The 13,365-nt window shown below is 36.3% G+C and overlaps 1 protein-coding gene across 1 annotated transcript in view; it reads right to left on the bottom strand.

The window, feature by feature from the left end:
- The window catches only part of DDX60 (DExD/H-box helicase 60), a 45,687-nt gene that overhangs the window by 16,248 nt on the left and 16,074 nt on the right, over nucleotides 1-13,365 (bottom strand). Inside the window, exons 16-29 of the mRNA XM_009565172.2 lie at nucleotides 12,498-12,650; nucleotides 11,292-11,441; nucleotides 10,165-10,284; nucleotides 8,947-9,042; nucleotides 8,134-8,249; nucleotides 7,471-7,616; nucleotides 7,167-7,276; nucleotides 6,955-7,059; nucleotides 6,741-6,869; nucleotides 5,806-5,933; nucleotides 5,200-5,355; nucleotides 3,799-3,943; nucleotides 2,677-2,829; nucleotides 213-317 (exon numbers count right to left, since the gene is read on the bottom strand). Coding sequence (XP_009563467.2) covers nucleotides 213-317; nucleotides 2,677-2,829; nucleotides 3,799-3,943; nucleotides 5,200-5,355; nucleotides 5,806-5,933; nucleotides 6,741-6,869; nucleotides 6,955-7,059; nucleotides 7,167-7,276; nucleotides 7,471-7,616; nucleotides 8,134-8,249; nucleotides 8,947-9,042; nucleotides 10,165-10,284; nucleotides 11,292-11,441; nucleotides 12,498-12,650 — 1,812 coding nt within the window. The remainder of the gene's footprint in view (nucleotides 1-212; nucleotides 318-2,676; nucleotides 2,830-3,798; nucleotides 3,944-5,199; nucleotides 5,356-5,805; nucleotides 5,934-6,740; nucleotides 6,870-6,954; nucleotides 7,060-7,166; nucleotides 7,277-7,470; nucleotides 7,617-8,133; nucleotides 8,250-8,946; nucleotides 9,043-10,164; nucleotides 10,285-11,291; nucleotides 11,442-12,497; nucleotides 12,651-13,365) is intronic.

The raw sequence follows: 13,365 nt of genomic DNA, 5'->3' as shown, positions 1-13,365 counted from the left end.
ATAGGTCCTTTGACTACATACATTATTTGTCAGCTGGTAGTTCTGAAAAATTAGTAAAATCACCTTAGTTAAACTATTATCACCACCAAAGTGAACAGCTAAATCTCAAAATATACCCGGAAGTATACATAAAAGACATTTTTTTTTAATTTGTGTGGGATTACAGCTACACATGTGCTGTTCTTGTAATAAAAAGTGGTTTATTTCCATACCTGTCTGTAATTTAGGGCATCTAAAAATATAGAATCTTCAGCAAAGACAACAGATTTACACGGCATGTTGATTCCTAGTGCAAGTGTTGAAGTAGCTGTGACTACCTATAAAACATCAGTATATCTATTAGAAATGGTGATATCTGATATTTTTTAAAAAAACTGTAATATCAACTGAAATCAACAGGAATTTTACTATCATTTTTCATATAGCTAAACTTTAATCTGATTAATTTAACAGAGCTATGAACATACATGGATTTCACTCTTTAGTTCGTATAGCTATTACATATGCATATTAAACTTTTGTATCCGGAAAGTTTATACCACATCTTTTACGGAATATAAATAGAAATTACATTGAAATTGATATATTCCATGAAGACAGCACAAAATCTCATTATTGTATAGAGTTCACTTAACTAAAACATATTCAGTTGACTGCTGCAGTAAAGACAATTATAAACGTTTCTGTAAATACATTAGCAACAAAAGGAGGGCTAAGTAGAATCTTCACCCTTTATTGGTTGTGGGGGGAAGCATAGTGACAAAAGATGAGGAAAAGGCTGAGGTATTTAATGCTTTCTTCACCTCAAACCAGTTGTTCTCAGGCTGCCAGCCACCTATGCTGGATGACAGGGACTGGGAAGCAGAATGTAGCCCTCATAATCCAAGAGGAAATGGTAAGCAACCTGCTACACCACCTGGACCAGACAAGTCTGTGCGGCTGGATGGGATCCATGCAAGAATACTGAGAGAACTGGCAGAAATGCTTACCAGGCCCCTTTCCATAATTTATCAGCAGTCCCGGCTAACCAAGGAGGTTTCAGTTGACTGGAGATTAACAAACATGATGCCCATCTACAGGAAGGGCTGGAAGGAGGATCTCAGGAACTACTGGCATGTCAGCCTGACTCCAGAGCCAGGGAAAGTTATAGAGCAGGCCACCTTGAGTGTCATCACATGGGACGTACAGAACAATCAGCTACTCAGGCCCGCTCAGCATGGATGGGTCCTGCTTGACTAACCTGATCTTCTCTGCCCAGGTGGCCCACTAGGCCATTGAGAGGAAGCCTGTGGATGTCGCCTACTTAGAATTTAGTGAAGCCTTTTGCACCATTCCCAACAGCATTCTTTTGAAGAAACTGGCTGCTTATAGCTTAGAGAGGTGTACTCCTCACTGGGTAAAGAACTGGCTGGACGGCTGGGCCCAAAAAAGTTGTGGTGAATGGAGTGAAACCCAGTTGGTAGCCGGTCACAAGTGGTGTTGCCCAGGGCTCAGTGTTGGGGCCAGTTCTGTTTATTAGCTTTATCAATGACCTGGATGAGGGGATCGAATGCACCTGACACCAAGATGTACAGGAGTGTCAATCTGTGTAATGGAAAGAAGGCTCTACAGAGGATCTGGACAGGCTGGATCTGTCGGCTGAGAACAATAATATGGGGTTCAACAAGTCTAAGTGTCAAGTCCTACACTTGGGCCACAACAACCTCATGCAATGCTACAGGCTTGGGGAAGAGTGTCTGAAAAAGATCTGGGGGTGTTGGTCGGTAGCCAGCTGAACATGGACCAGCAGTGTGCCCAGATGGCCCTAAAGGCCAAAGCATCCTGGCTGGTATCAGAAATAATGTAACCAGCAGGATTAGGGAAGTGATTGTCGCCCTGTACTTTGCACTGGTGAGGCTGCACCTTGAATAGTGTGTTCAGCTTTGGGACTTTCACTACAGAAATGACATAGAGGTTCTGGAGCACCTCCAAAGAGCAACAAGCTGGTGAATCATCTAGAGAATAAGTCCTGTAAGGAACGGCTGAGAAAACTGGGCCTCTTTAGTCTGGAGAAAAGGAGGCTCAGGGCAGACATTATTGCTCTCTACAACTACTTGAAAGGAAGTTGCAGCAAGGTGGGTATTGGTCTCTCCTCCTAAGTAACAAACAATAGGACAAGAGGAAACAGCCTTAAGTTGCACCAGGGGAGGTTTAGACTGGATATTAGGAAAACTTTCTTCACCAAAAGGTTTGCCAGGCACCGGAACAGGCTGCCTTGGGGAAGTGGTTAAGTCACCATCCCTGGAGGTATTTAAAAGTCATGTAGATGTGGCCCTTATGGCTTTAGTGGTGTTTTTGCTTAGGTTTAGGGGCAGACTTGGCAGTTCTAGGTTACAACTAAACTTAATCATCTTAAGCGTCTTTTCCAACCTAAATCATTCTACGATTCTATGGTATGCTAAACTGAAGGATAGAAGCTCTTAGTTAGAAATAAAGTTCTATAGCTATCAGTTCACTTATTTTATTTGTGGAAACCTTCAGGTCAACATTTTTTAAATGACCATGACAAAGTTAACACAATATATTTTACCACTGGTGAAAGGTACTCTACATTTTTTATTTAAATATATAGAGAAACTAAAATTAAAAAAAAAAAAAAAAAAAAAAAAAACCTGATCTTGATCCCAATTTACCAACCTTGATATATCCCAGCCTGAAAAGCATTTCCACTGCTTGTCTTCCTTTGGCACTCATAGATCCATGATGGTACCCAATGCCCCTCTGTGCCATCACTTGCTGCAGATGACCGTTTCTTTCAAATCTAAGCCGATGAAAAATCTTCTCTAAAGTCTACAAAGAAATGTTAACATTAATCACAACCAGGTGTTTTTAATTAAAAAGTCCTATCTGATAAAATTCCGAGCACTACAGAGAAGTATAGCTGATTATGATCTTCAGTGAACCTGAAACCCTAAGTGTATAACTGGATGTGTAGCATCAGTAGCTTCATTATGACGACAAATCCAGGCTCACCTGTACACTTCTATATACTATCTGTTTTGTCCACCTTTGCAACAAGTGCCATTACAACAGTCCCAACTGTCATACCATGCAGCTAGATGCAATCAGACATGGTAGGCTTGTGATCACCCACTACTGCAGGAAACCATATGATATAAATATCTTTCATAAATTATTTGTACATAAGTATATACATTAACATTTCTGATGGACATCTGCAGATATTCAGTGCTTTTCTCATCTTTTCTTTCCTTAGGTGTCATAAGTACACTGAATAGTGTGGAAAATTTTGCTTTGTAAAGACTGGAACTTTTGGAGCCTAGAAATTATTATTTTTATTGTTACTTATTAATTAGTAGGAGTGGTAGTTAGTATTTTTACAAGATATGAAAGGCTTACGAATGTTTTAATAAGCATGCAAAGGTGCCATATAGCCTATGATATACTCAGTTAGAAAAACAGAAGTCTGATATCTGACCAAGTAACAGAATTGCATTGCTGACAGTTCATGAAAATTAATTGTAGTATACATCTCAGGACTCCTATTACAAGGACGAGTCAACATATTTTTACTTAGGAGAACGAAAGCTGACATGCATCTTAAAAATGAAGTTATCAAAGACTGATACAAGAAATTAAATTGTAATGGAAATATTTAGAATGTTTCATTAAGTCAATGAGTACTGTTATGACAAACAACTGCATTGCACATTATATGTTTTATGTATTATGCACAAATTCATGCATTTTAGACATAGAAAACTAAACCCATGTTATAATTACCAGCAAATTACTTACATTTTTATCCACTGCTTTAGGATCAGCATAGGTACACTCAGAAGGTATAGCAGTTAGCTTTTTAAGACTTATTTCTAACTGTTTTTTTTTAGTCAAAAGAAGTACCAATTGTTGCATTTTACCGGAGCTCAACTTTTTGGAATCCCTGTATAAAATATATAATAAAAAATATTGTTTCTGTTATTAACATACATTTCTCAGTTTTAAAATATTCCTTGGGTACTGAAAGGTGCGGACTTATTCCCGTTTAAACTGTAGATTCAAACACGCAGGTAGATCTGTTTAAGTAAATTTTCTGATAATGCTAACAGCTTTCTATTATCATGGCTTGCATGCAAAACAGCAGTAATTCTGGGTAAAGTATAGAGGAGGACTTATGGTGTTATACAAAAATAAAGGAAGATGAAGACGGCAAGTGTAAGTACTTCATTTAGCAAATTAGTAAGCTAACAAGTTTATGCAGTGGAAGAACTAAAAATGAAAGAGAAATGCGATGGATTTACCACCAGTAATAGCATGGACTGTAAGGATTTTGAACAGGATTTGAAGAAGAAAGGAGAGAAATAAATCTATTCAGGGGCAGATTTTCAAAGTACTTCAGTGTCTAAATATCTGTCTAGATTCCTACTGGATTTTCAAGTTCCCACTTACTACTACTGAAGTCAGCTAAGTTCATGATATTAGATCCAAAGAATGCACTGTAAATTGTCATGACTAGGAGGGCAAAACCATGATGCTTTGTGTTCCTGACAACCCTCACAACTATAGCCATATATCATTGCTAAATGCTTTATAAAAATATAGACTTTCTGACCACAAAATCAAGAGAATTCAAACTTAAGGGGGAAACAAATACAGTAAAATCCAAGCAAAAGGTTGACAAATATTCATAGACCATCTCACCAGTCAAGTTAACCCATGCTTCAGATATCCACCACTCTAACCAGCCATGGTGAGGCTAAACTATGTAAATATCCTCCCACACTGGCTGACCCAGCATTAGGGTCAGATACTGTACTGTTTTTAAGAGGTGCATGACAAAAGTTACCGTCTGGTCAAAGAATCATTCTGATACCTTGATATCTCAGTAGTGAACTATAAGTTTTATATACTTAGGTATCTCTGATTCTTTTATTGTGGTGCCAGCACCTTACATAATGTCAGCAACACTGGTATCTCCCTTCTGCCTGAATATGCAGTGGCTACTGCTGATTGACACTGCCATATAGCTGCTCCTACTGTATGGGTTGCTAGAATACAAAGTAGAGCAGGAGCTATTATACTGCAAAGGATGAATGTGCTGCTGTAAGGTACATTCCCCAGATATAAATTATTATGTCACAAAATTATGGTCTGTCATAAAATACAAGCTTTTAAATAATACATAGTTAAAATACTTACGGAGGGAATTTTGTTAGCATTTTTTTCACTTTTGCTAGTTCATTCCTTAAGCATTCTTTTTGCCTCTCAGTATCAGGGTCTTGTAAACTTTTTTGTTTTTTCAGCAGATTGTAGAATACATTCTTGGCTGCACGTTCTACTGAATCCACATTGAATCTTGAAATAAATAATACAGAATATACATCAGTTAGGTGAATTCTAATAGAGTTTTTATTTATATGTTGTGCTGTTACAATAACATTCAGTGAGCCTTATCATCTGGCAATAGTTAGAATCTAATCATTAGAAGCATATTAATATTTAACACGATTCATTTTCTTGTAATTTTCTCAGATATCATGCATGCACAAAGTACTGTAAAAATTACTGTAGTAATTTTACTACATTAAAAAGTAGTAAAATTAATTTAATTAAGTCTTAAGCTTCGTTTACCATAAAAATGCATGAGCTGATAGAGCTTGTGGACCTTTACTTTGTATGTTTTAAAGCACAGGTAATAAATACTATATAAATGGGATTTGCCAACCCATATCAGTGCTTATCTCTAAAACCCATTTTTCTGAATATAGGCAATATACATATAACACATGGATGACAAATACTTACATAAAAAATATGGCAGGCAACTTATCCATCTCATGTAATTTCTCAACAAATCTTGCAAAGTGCTCCCACTTTTCCTTTCCTGAGCAATCCACAGGTTTTGGCTTAAGGTCCTCCAGTAGCTCATTGACCTGACCAAAGTAGTATCATTGTGGAGATTTTAATGGCAGAAACTTCTGACTGGGGTGTAACACATGTGAAGAGTCCATTTTCCTGTGTCATCTTATATTACCTCACTTTTTTAAAGATAATTTAGAACTGCAATAGCCACATAAAGTTTATAGACTAAAAGGTCTGTAAGTTATCAGCTGGCATTGGTAAGAGCTCAAAATGCAAATTGTTGTAGCATTCACAACTACCATCCCTGTGCAAATAATAAAGTATTACTAACATACTGATTATGACATATTTTCACAGTTAAGTGTCATAATTCAATAATTTTTTTTTTCTTTCCAGATATTCTTTAATTTTTTCCTTGTGGCAATTCACCACCTCCTTATATTCCTTTTTCTGATATAAGAATAGCTGGTCTCCAATCAGAGACTTCTTTTTTTTCATCGCTTTACATGGAAACATACCTACTGTCTCTACTGTGGATACACAGGTTTCAGATGAACAGCAAAAAAGAGATAGACTAAAAAGAAAAGGAAAAGTAATGGTACAATATTCTTACTAACTGTAGAAGGTACCTAAAGAAATCAGGAAGTGAAATGTCATAGCAATATCAGAAGTTTGATTCCCAGAGACGCTTGCAAAAACACCACCTTGAAAGCAGTAATGGAAATGCCATAAATATTAGTACTTATCTTTCAAGTAAAGCAGCAGTTAAACCTAATAATAACTATGAAAGGAAAACTTCCCATAATTATATTATTACGTTTAATTACTATTATTTTAAATCTGTACACAATCTTAAAAAAATACTTTGTAACTCTTACCTTCTGGCTTTGGCCAAGCTCAATCCATTTGGTTAGTTCTTTCTTCAGTTCCTGTTCATATTTCCTCACATCTGGCTTTTTTATTACTACTTTATTCTTGAAAGAGACAAACTCCTCAGGATCTAGCTCCTGGAAAACAACATTAGTATAAAACATGGCAGTACTTTGTAATCTATTTATTTGATATATTTTGCCCACAGCTATGTACACACACCTGTGCTCTTGGCCACTCTTGCCAGACATTTACCATAGCATCATAAAGCTGGATGCTCTCTCGTGGAGATAGAGAAAGATCTGAAGGAATGCCATAGTTCTCAATCTGCAAGGAGTTTAAACAAAAGAAAAATAAAGGAATTACTTTGATGGAATCCACGTTGCCTAAATGTAACAGTTGCTAAACAATATCAACACCAGTATTATGCTTACATGACTGACTGTTAATGAAGCACACGGGTGACAATGTTCAATGATAAAATCATTGTCCTTTAAAGAACACACATACTTTTCCAAATCATTGTATCGTTCTTCATACAAGACTGTAAAGAGACAAAAATACTGTCATGATGCACTTTGTCTGTTTTAAGAAGCAAGTAATTAATCATGCAAAATTTGTTTTTATTTGAAAGAAAAAGTGAAACAAAATACACTTAAGTTCACACACCATGGTTAATGTTTTTGCAGAAATAACACTAGAATTTATTTCTTAGTTTTGAGGTATTCTGATACACACCTAGTCTAACACGATATGATTTCTTTTGTTCTCGTACTTTAGATTTCACTTTACATTTTCTCATAAGCTTCTTTTCAGAATTTGTGGAACTTCCTTCCATTGTATCCTCAGCATGTTGCCAATACCTTTTCACAGATTGTAACCACCTACAGTGCATGAATAAAATAAAATTAAGAGGGGTAAACAATATTTTAATAAAATTGCTAGAGTTATAATAGATTAAATACTACAATCTGCTCAATATCTCCTGTAGAATTTCCAGTCTCCCTCTCGCATCTTCAGTGCAATTTACTCCAGCTTACTGCATGGTGCAGATAACAAATGTGAAATAGCACCATTTTATATATAAATATAGCGCAGGTGTCTTCTCTGATTGACGATAGACAAGTGTGTTTACCAGCCTTTGGCAATTCAAATAGATGTAGAAGTCTCCTAAATTCTTCTGCACAGCTCAGTTCTAGGGTCTGAAGTAGTACCTGTTCTCATTACAGAGTTAAGACTCAGAGTATTGTTTTGTTTCAGCTGGGGGAGTAACGGTGGCACCATACATATAACAATATAATTCCAAATGAGTTGCCTCACGACAGTAATTGACTTCTGTATCTAAAAGAGCTCATATCCGATTTAAACATGGTCTTGTGAGCAAGAAAATTCCACACATACTCAGTTAGGTGTTCCGGATTGCTGACAGTAGCAGAAAGTGCCAAAAATGGGCACCGAATTGTTACCAGAAGATGCTCCCAAACCTCTGCTCCAATTTCACCACCAAGACAATGGACCTATGTTTTGGGGAAAAAAGATTAAAAAAAAAGAAAATAAGTGTTCATTATCAAAGTGCACCTATAACAGGAATTGTTCTGTGTTTTGTAAAAATCAAATGTGTGTCAAGATCAGTACTGAATAATTTTTACATCGTAGCAAATCACTATGAGATAAATCAAATGTCTAGTAAATCCCTCTCCATGCTCCACTGGATAGCAAATTAATCTAAATTTCAATACTACATTCATTGTTTGTTCCCTAGAGGCTCATTGGCATCATGAGCAATTAATTCTATATACAAGAAAGAATACAGTAGGAGTTTAAATTTAGCAAGATTAATCATTGACTTTTTCTCTAGAAAGACTGACAAATACTGTGTGATGTGAATCCCAGTCTGGAATGCTCTATTTGTACCACTGAGATGACAGTGGTGGCTTTTAGATTTTCAATTGACTGGCTTGAGAGAAATTAATGTTAGCTTTGACTGAACTGTATGTCTTCTTGAGGACTAACAGAGTTTTAAGTTCCTTCATTGGAGTACGTAAACACTATCAGCAAATAGGAAAAAGCAATTAAGTCTAAAATAGTATTTCTGAAAGCTGTTTGGGTTTTTTAACCAGCAACAATGAATATAATGAATAATAGAGTCATTGGAATTTTTCCTCAAGATGTTTGGTATGTTGGTTAAATTGGTAACTATTAAAAGATGCCTACCTCATCAAATATTACATATTGTATCCTTTTTGTCCATTTCTGAGTACGAGGAGACAGCATCAAGATTTCTAAACACTGAGGCACCGTCACTAGTATCTAAGGATAAAGGTTTGTAAAGCATTTTTTAGTAAAGTGATTAAAAATTGCAAATAGATTCTATATTTAAAAGCGTTTAAAATATGTATTTGATTTAAAGGTAAACTATAATGGATGGGTGATTTGTCACTGATATCTTAGAGAACAGCAAGAAAGAATATCCAGGAAACTACGGGCTGGTCAGCCTCACCTCAGTCCCTGGGAAGGTGGTAGAGCAAGTAATCCTGGAAGTCATTTCCAAGCACATGCAGAGCAAGAAAATCATCAGGAGTATTCAGCCTGAATTTACCAAGGCGAAGTTATGCTTGACCAGATTCTATGAAGAAATGACTGGCTTGGTAGATGAGGGGAAAGCATTGGCTATTCTCCAAGATAAGCTGTTGAAGTATGGGCCAGGTGAGCAGGTAGAGAGCTGGATTGAAAACCAGTTGGAAGGCTGGGCCCAGAGGTTGGTGATTAGTGGTACAAAGTCTAGCTGGAGGCCAGCAACTAGTGGTGTACTCCTTGGGTCGATAGCATGTCTGATCCTGTTTAACATCGTCATTAATGATCTAGATGATGAGGAAAAGTGTACCCTCAGCAGGTCTGTTGATGACACCAAACTGGGAGGAGTGGCTGATGTGCCAGAGGGTCACGCTGCCACCCAGATGGACCTAGACAGGCTGGAGAAATGCGATGACAGGAACCTGATGAAGTGCAACAGGCAGATGTGAAAAGGCTCCACCTGGGGAGGAACAACCCCATGGACTAATGTATGCTGGGGGGCATACAACGGGGAAGCAGGTCTTCAGAAAAGGACCTGAGGGTCCAAGTAAACATCAAGTTGAATAGGAAACAGCAACTTTCCCTTGTGGCAAAGAAGGCTAATGGTATCCTGGGCTGCATTAGGAGCAGTGTTGCCAGCAAATCAAGGCAAGGGATCCTTCCCCCTCTACTCAGCACTGATAGTAAGATTGTATGCCATAGACTAACAGTTTCTGGCAAGCAGTTCAGGTATGCTTAGATTTTTCCTCAACTTTTTATTTAGTAATGGCACAGTTTTTATAACTAGAATTGACATTTTCAGAATCCAGATGGAATACAGAATTCACTATTATTATGACAGAAGTCATAAGAACATACCTGAGAATTCGTTACATCATGGCGATAATCTCGCGTGAATACTCCACACATTGCCAATCCATCTGGAAGCTTCTTGGTGAATCGACTGTATATAGTTCCTGCCACTTGGTTTACAAGGGCCTTAAATAAAGCAGGTCATTAACAAAACCAGACAACATACATCTAAAGGCATAAGATATTCCAAGACATAAAAAAAAAACCTGTTTTGAAACTGATATTAATGTTCTAGACCATAATGTACAATGTAATATATTGTTAAGTCTGGACTGTCAACAATGTTAACTTTAAAAAGATATGGTACTTGATTTTCAATTTTACTCAAATGCTTTCAAAGAAATTTAGTGTGGTGTAGAGTGAGTTCTACATTATTAATTCTGTATTTTAATTATTTTCAAAGCAGTTAAAAATAGATCATGTTCTACTGCATCTACAAGCACTTTAAGGATCTCAGACTCCTGGAGCTGTCATCTGCAACTGGACTGTTACTCAAATGAAAAGGGGATTTTGATGCCCAAGCTGAGTATAACCACAAACAAAGTGATTTGACTTACAGAAAACAATCCATAAAGATTGTTATTGAATAACAGTACGTGTAATTCAATATCCAAAAATTATATTACTAAACATCAAAGTAAGTTTTGGAAGAAATCAAAATATTGTGTCTCAACATTTAAGTCAGTTTTTAGCTACTAGGCTAGAAGACTCATTTAAAAATCGTACATTTCTCTTGAAGCATCTGACAGTGAACTCAATTAGAAAACCATGATTTGCTTGGTCATTTTTCTATTCTAATATTACTTTCACTATGTTCATAGGCTGTTGGTACTCTCCGCATTTACTTAACATGCTACTTATAGCACTTCTGTATATGGTAATGAAAATCCAATTAGCTACACAGATATTAATAGACAAAACTATGAGTGAATTTAAATATTTTGAAATTTTTTTTTGTAAATACAATGTTTCTAATAAAAGTAAAGGTTAAATAGCATGTAAAGATTCCATTTCTAGTTAAAAACTAAATATATCAACTAAATTTGGTTAACAAGTTACCCTAAATGGTCTCAGAATGATTCTGAGAAATACCATAGTCATACATACAAATATATAGTAGGATGCAGTCTTACCTTTGTAGGAGCAACATAAACAACTACTCCATCATTGCTCATTTTCAGAACTTTTTCCATGCAATAGTATGATGCATATGTTTTTCCTGATGAAGTAGGAGCAACAATCACCGCAGACTCATTATTATCTACAGCATCAAGAAGTTCTCGCTAAGAAATCAAGCAGTTAGTTACTTCAAAATGTCTTGCTATAGAGTTCTTCTTGAGTAAACCAGCTCTTTTTGTGAAAACATGTCTTGTTCTTACATGTAAATTTTATATGGATTTTAGACTACAGGAAGTTAGAGTTAACCTAGTCATCTTATGACTGTACTCTTTTCGCTTAAACTGTTAGTGGAAAAAAAATGGAACTTCAAATTATAAAACTTGTCTATTTCAATTACTTGTTCTGAGATACTGATACCAGAACATTCTGAGTCCAAACCTGGACATTTTCAAATTAAAAAGTAAAAGCAGTTAACTCAGCAGTTTATAATTTAGTTACAAAAACTGTCTTACACAAAGTGGTATTTTTTTCTTGCATTATAATAGTTACACCAATACTGGCCAAATCTCTTTTCTGCTCCCACCATACAGTGTTTATTAATCTGTTTTCTCCTCTGTTATTGTCTTCCTCCACGCTCTCTCACCTTACATAGATCTGTGAAAGGATGAGGGAAGGGGTACAGAAGAGGAAACAGAAATAGTACTAACACTATGTTTCTGCTTGAAGTTGCTTTTCAAGAGACTGTTTTGCAGATATAGGCAGGCAAAGCAGCAAATTCAGCTGGCCTCATCAGGTCAATAATAAAGAAAATAAATCTAAGTTAGACTGACTCTGCTTTAGGCAGAAAAGTTATTTAATCTCTCCTTGTGCTGTGGGTAATTCCTTAGGGACAAATGAGCAGAGGATGAACAGTCAGAGATTATCAAAATGAGGTGTTACCACCTCCAAATATAGTAATAACCAGTGAAATCCCATGGATCTGGCATTTCTTATGCTGAATTCCTTGGACCAAGCTCTCTGTAGAAAAGCTCTCAATGCAGAAAGAACAGAATACAGTCCAAATCGATCTTCAGAATTTGTTAAACTTGTTAGAAACATTAGATTTCTTAAACAACATTATTTTTAGCAAGTACTATAATAAAGTGTGTTTTTAAATGGGGAAAAAAACCAATCAAAGTTCATTTCCATTAACTTTATGCAAAAAGTTTGAGTTTCGTTACCTGCCATGTGTCTGGTATAAAATGTTGCACTCGGGGATCTGGGTCATTTCTTTCTTCCCTAAACAAGTAATAATCCATGTATTGTAGCTGAAAGCGAGCGGGACCCACTTCAACAGCATATTTGCTTCTCTTCTTATCTTTACTGTCTCTTGTCTATAAGGTCAAATGAAAATTGAAGTTGGTTTGAAAGCTAGCAAGAGTTAATGAAAACGGCACATCTTTTGCTCTGTGGAACTCTAGAAACTTCAAAAAACATGTTAAAGTGAAGGTGTTTTTTAAATAACTTCTTGCAGAACTCTACACCATATAACCTCATGTCAGGGTTATGCCTGTATCTCTTCAAATAAGACTATGTTCCAAAAACAGTATCTCTCCCATAGCTAGTGGTGGTGGTAGTGTTTTTGTTCTCAGAAGAGCTATCAAAGAAAGCTCAGCCTCTTCAATCTCTTGCCTGCTAGACCCTTCTCATCCTGTATTTATGCCTCTTTTCTTCAGCCTGCTCTCACCCCTTGTACAATGAATTAGTCACACAGGGAAATTCAGCATAAAGGCTGTGTGATCACAAATTTTGTAAATGCCTGCATACCCTAAGACACACCGAATTTAATGTTCACATCTGTTTAAAACATCTGATCCTGAAATCCATATAGAAAAATATTACCTGTTACAACATACACCAGAAGATCAGAAAATCATGTATAATTTAGGTTACCAGAGATGTCTGGATGCCAAATAATCCAACTCACTGATAGAAGCAGATACATTAGATAAGGTCACTCAAGTGTGTGTTCAGCTAAGATTTTACTTTCTGCAAGGATGGAGATTTCACTTCTTCTTCAATTTCTTTCAAAAAAATTGAAGTAATGTT

This window comes from Cuculus canorus, chromosome 4, assembly GCF_017976375.1.
Source record: "Cuculus canorus isolate bCucCan1 chromosome 4, bCucCan1.pri, whole genome shotgun sequence".
Classification (NCBI taxonomy): domain Eukaryota; kingdom Metazoa; phylum Chordata; class Aves; order Cuculiformes; family Cuculidae; genus Cuculus; species Cuculus canorus.
The sequence above is the reverse complement of the archived record's forward strand: the minus strand, read 5'-3'. Positions and strand labels throughout refer to the sequence as shown.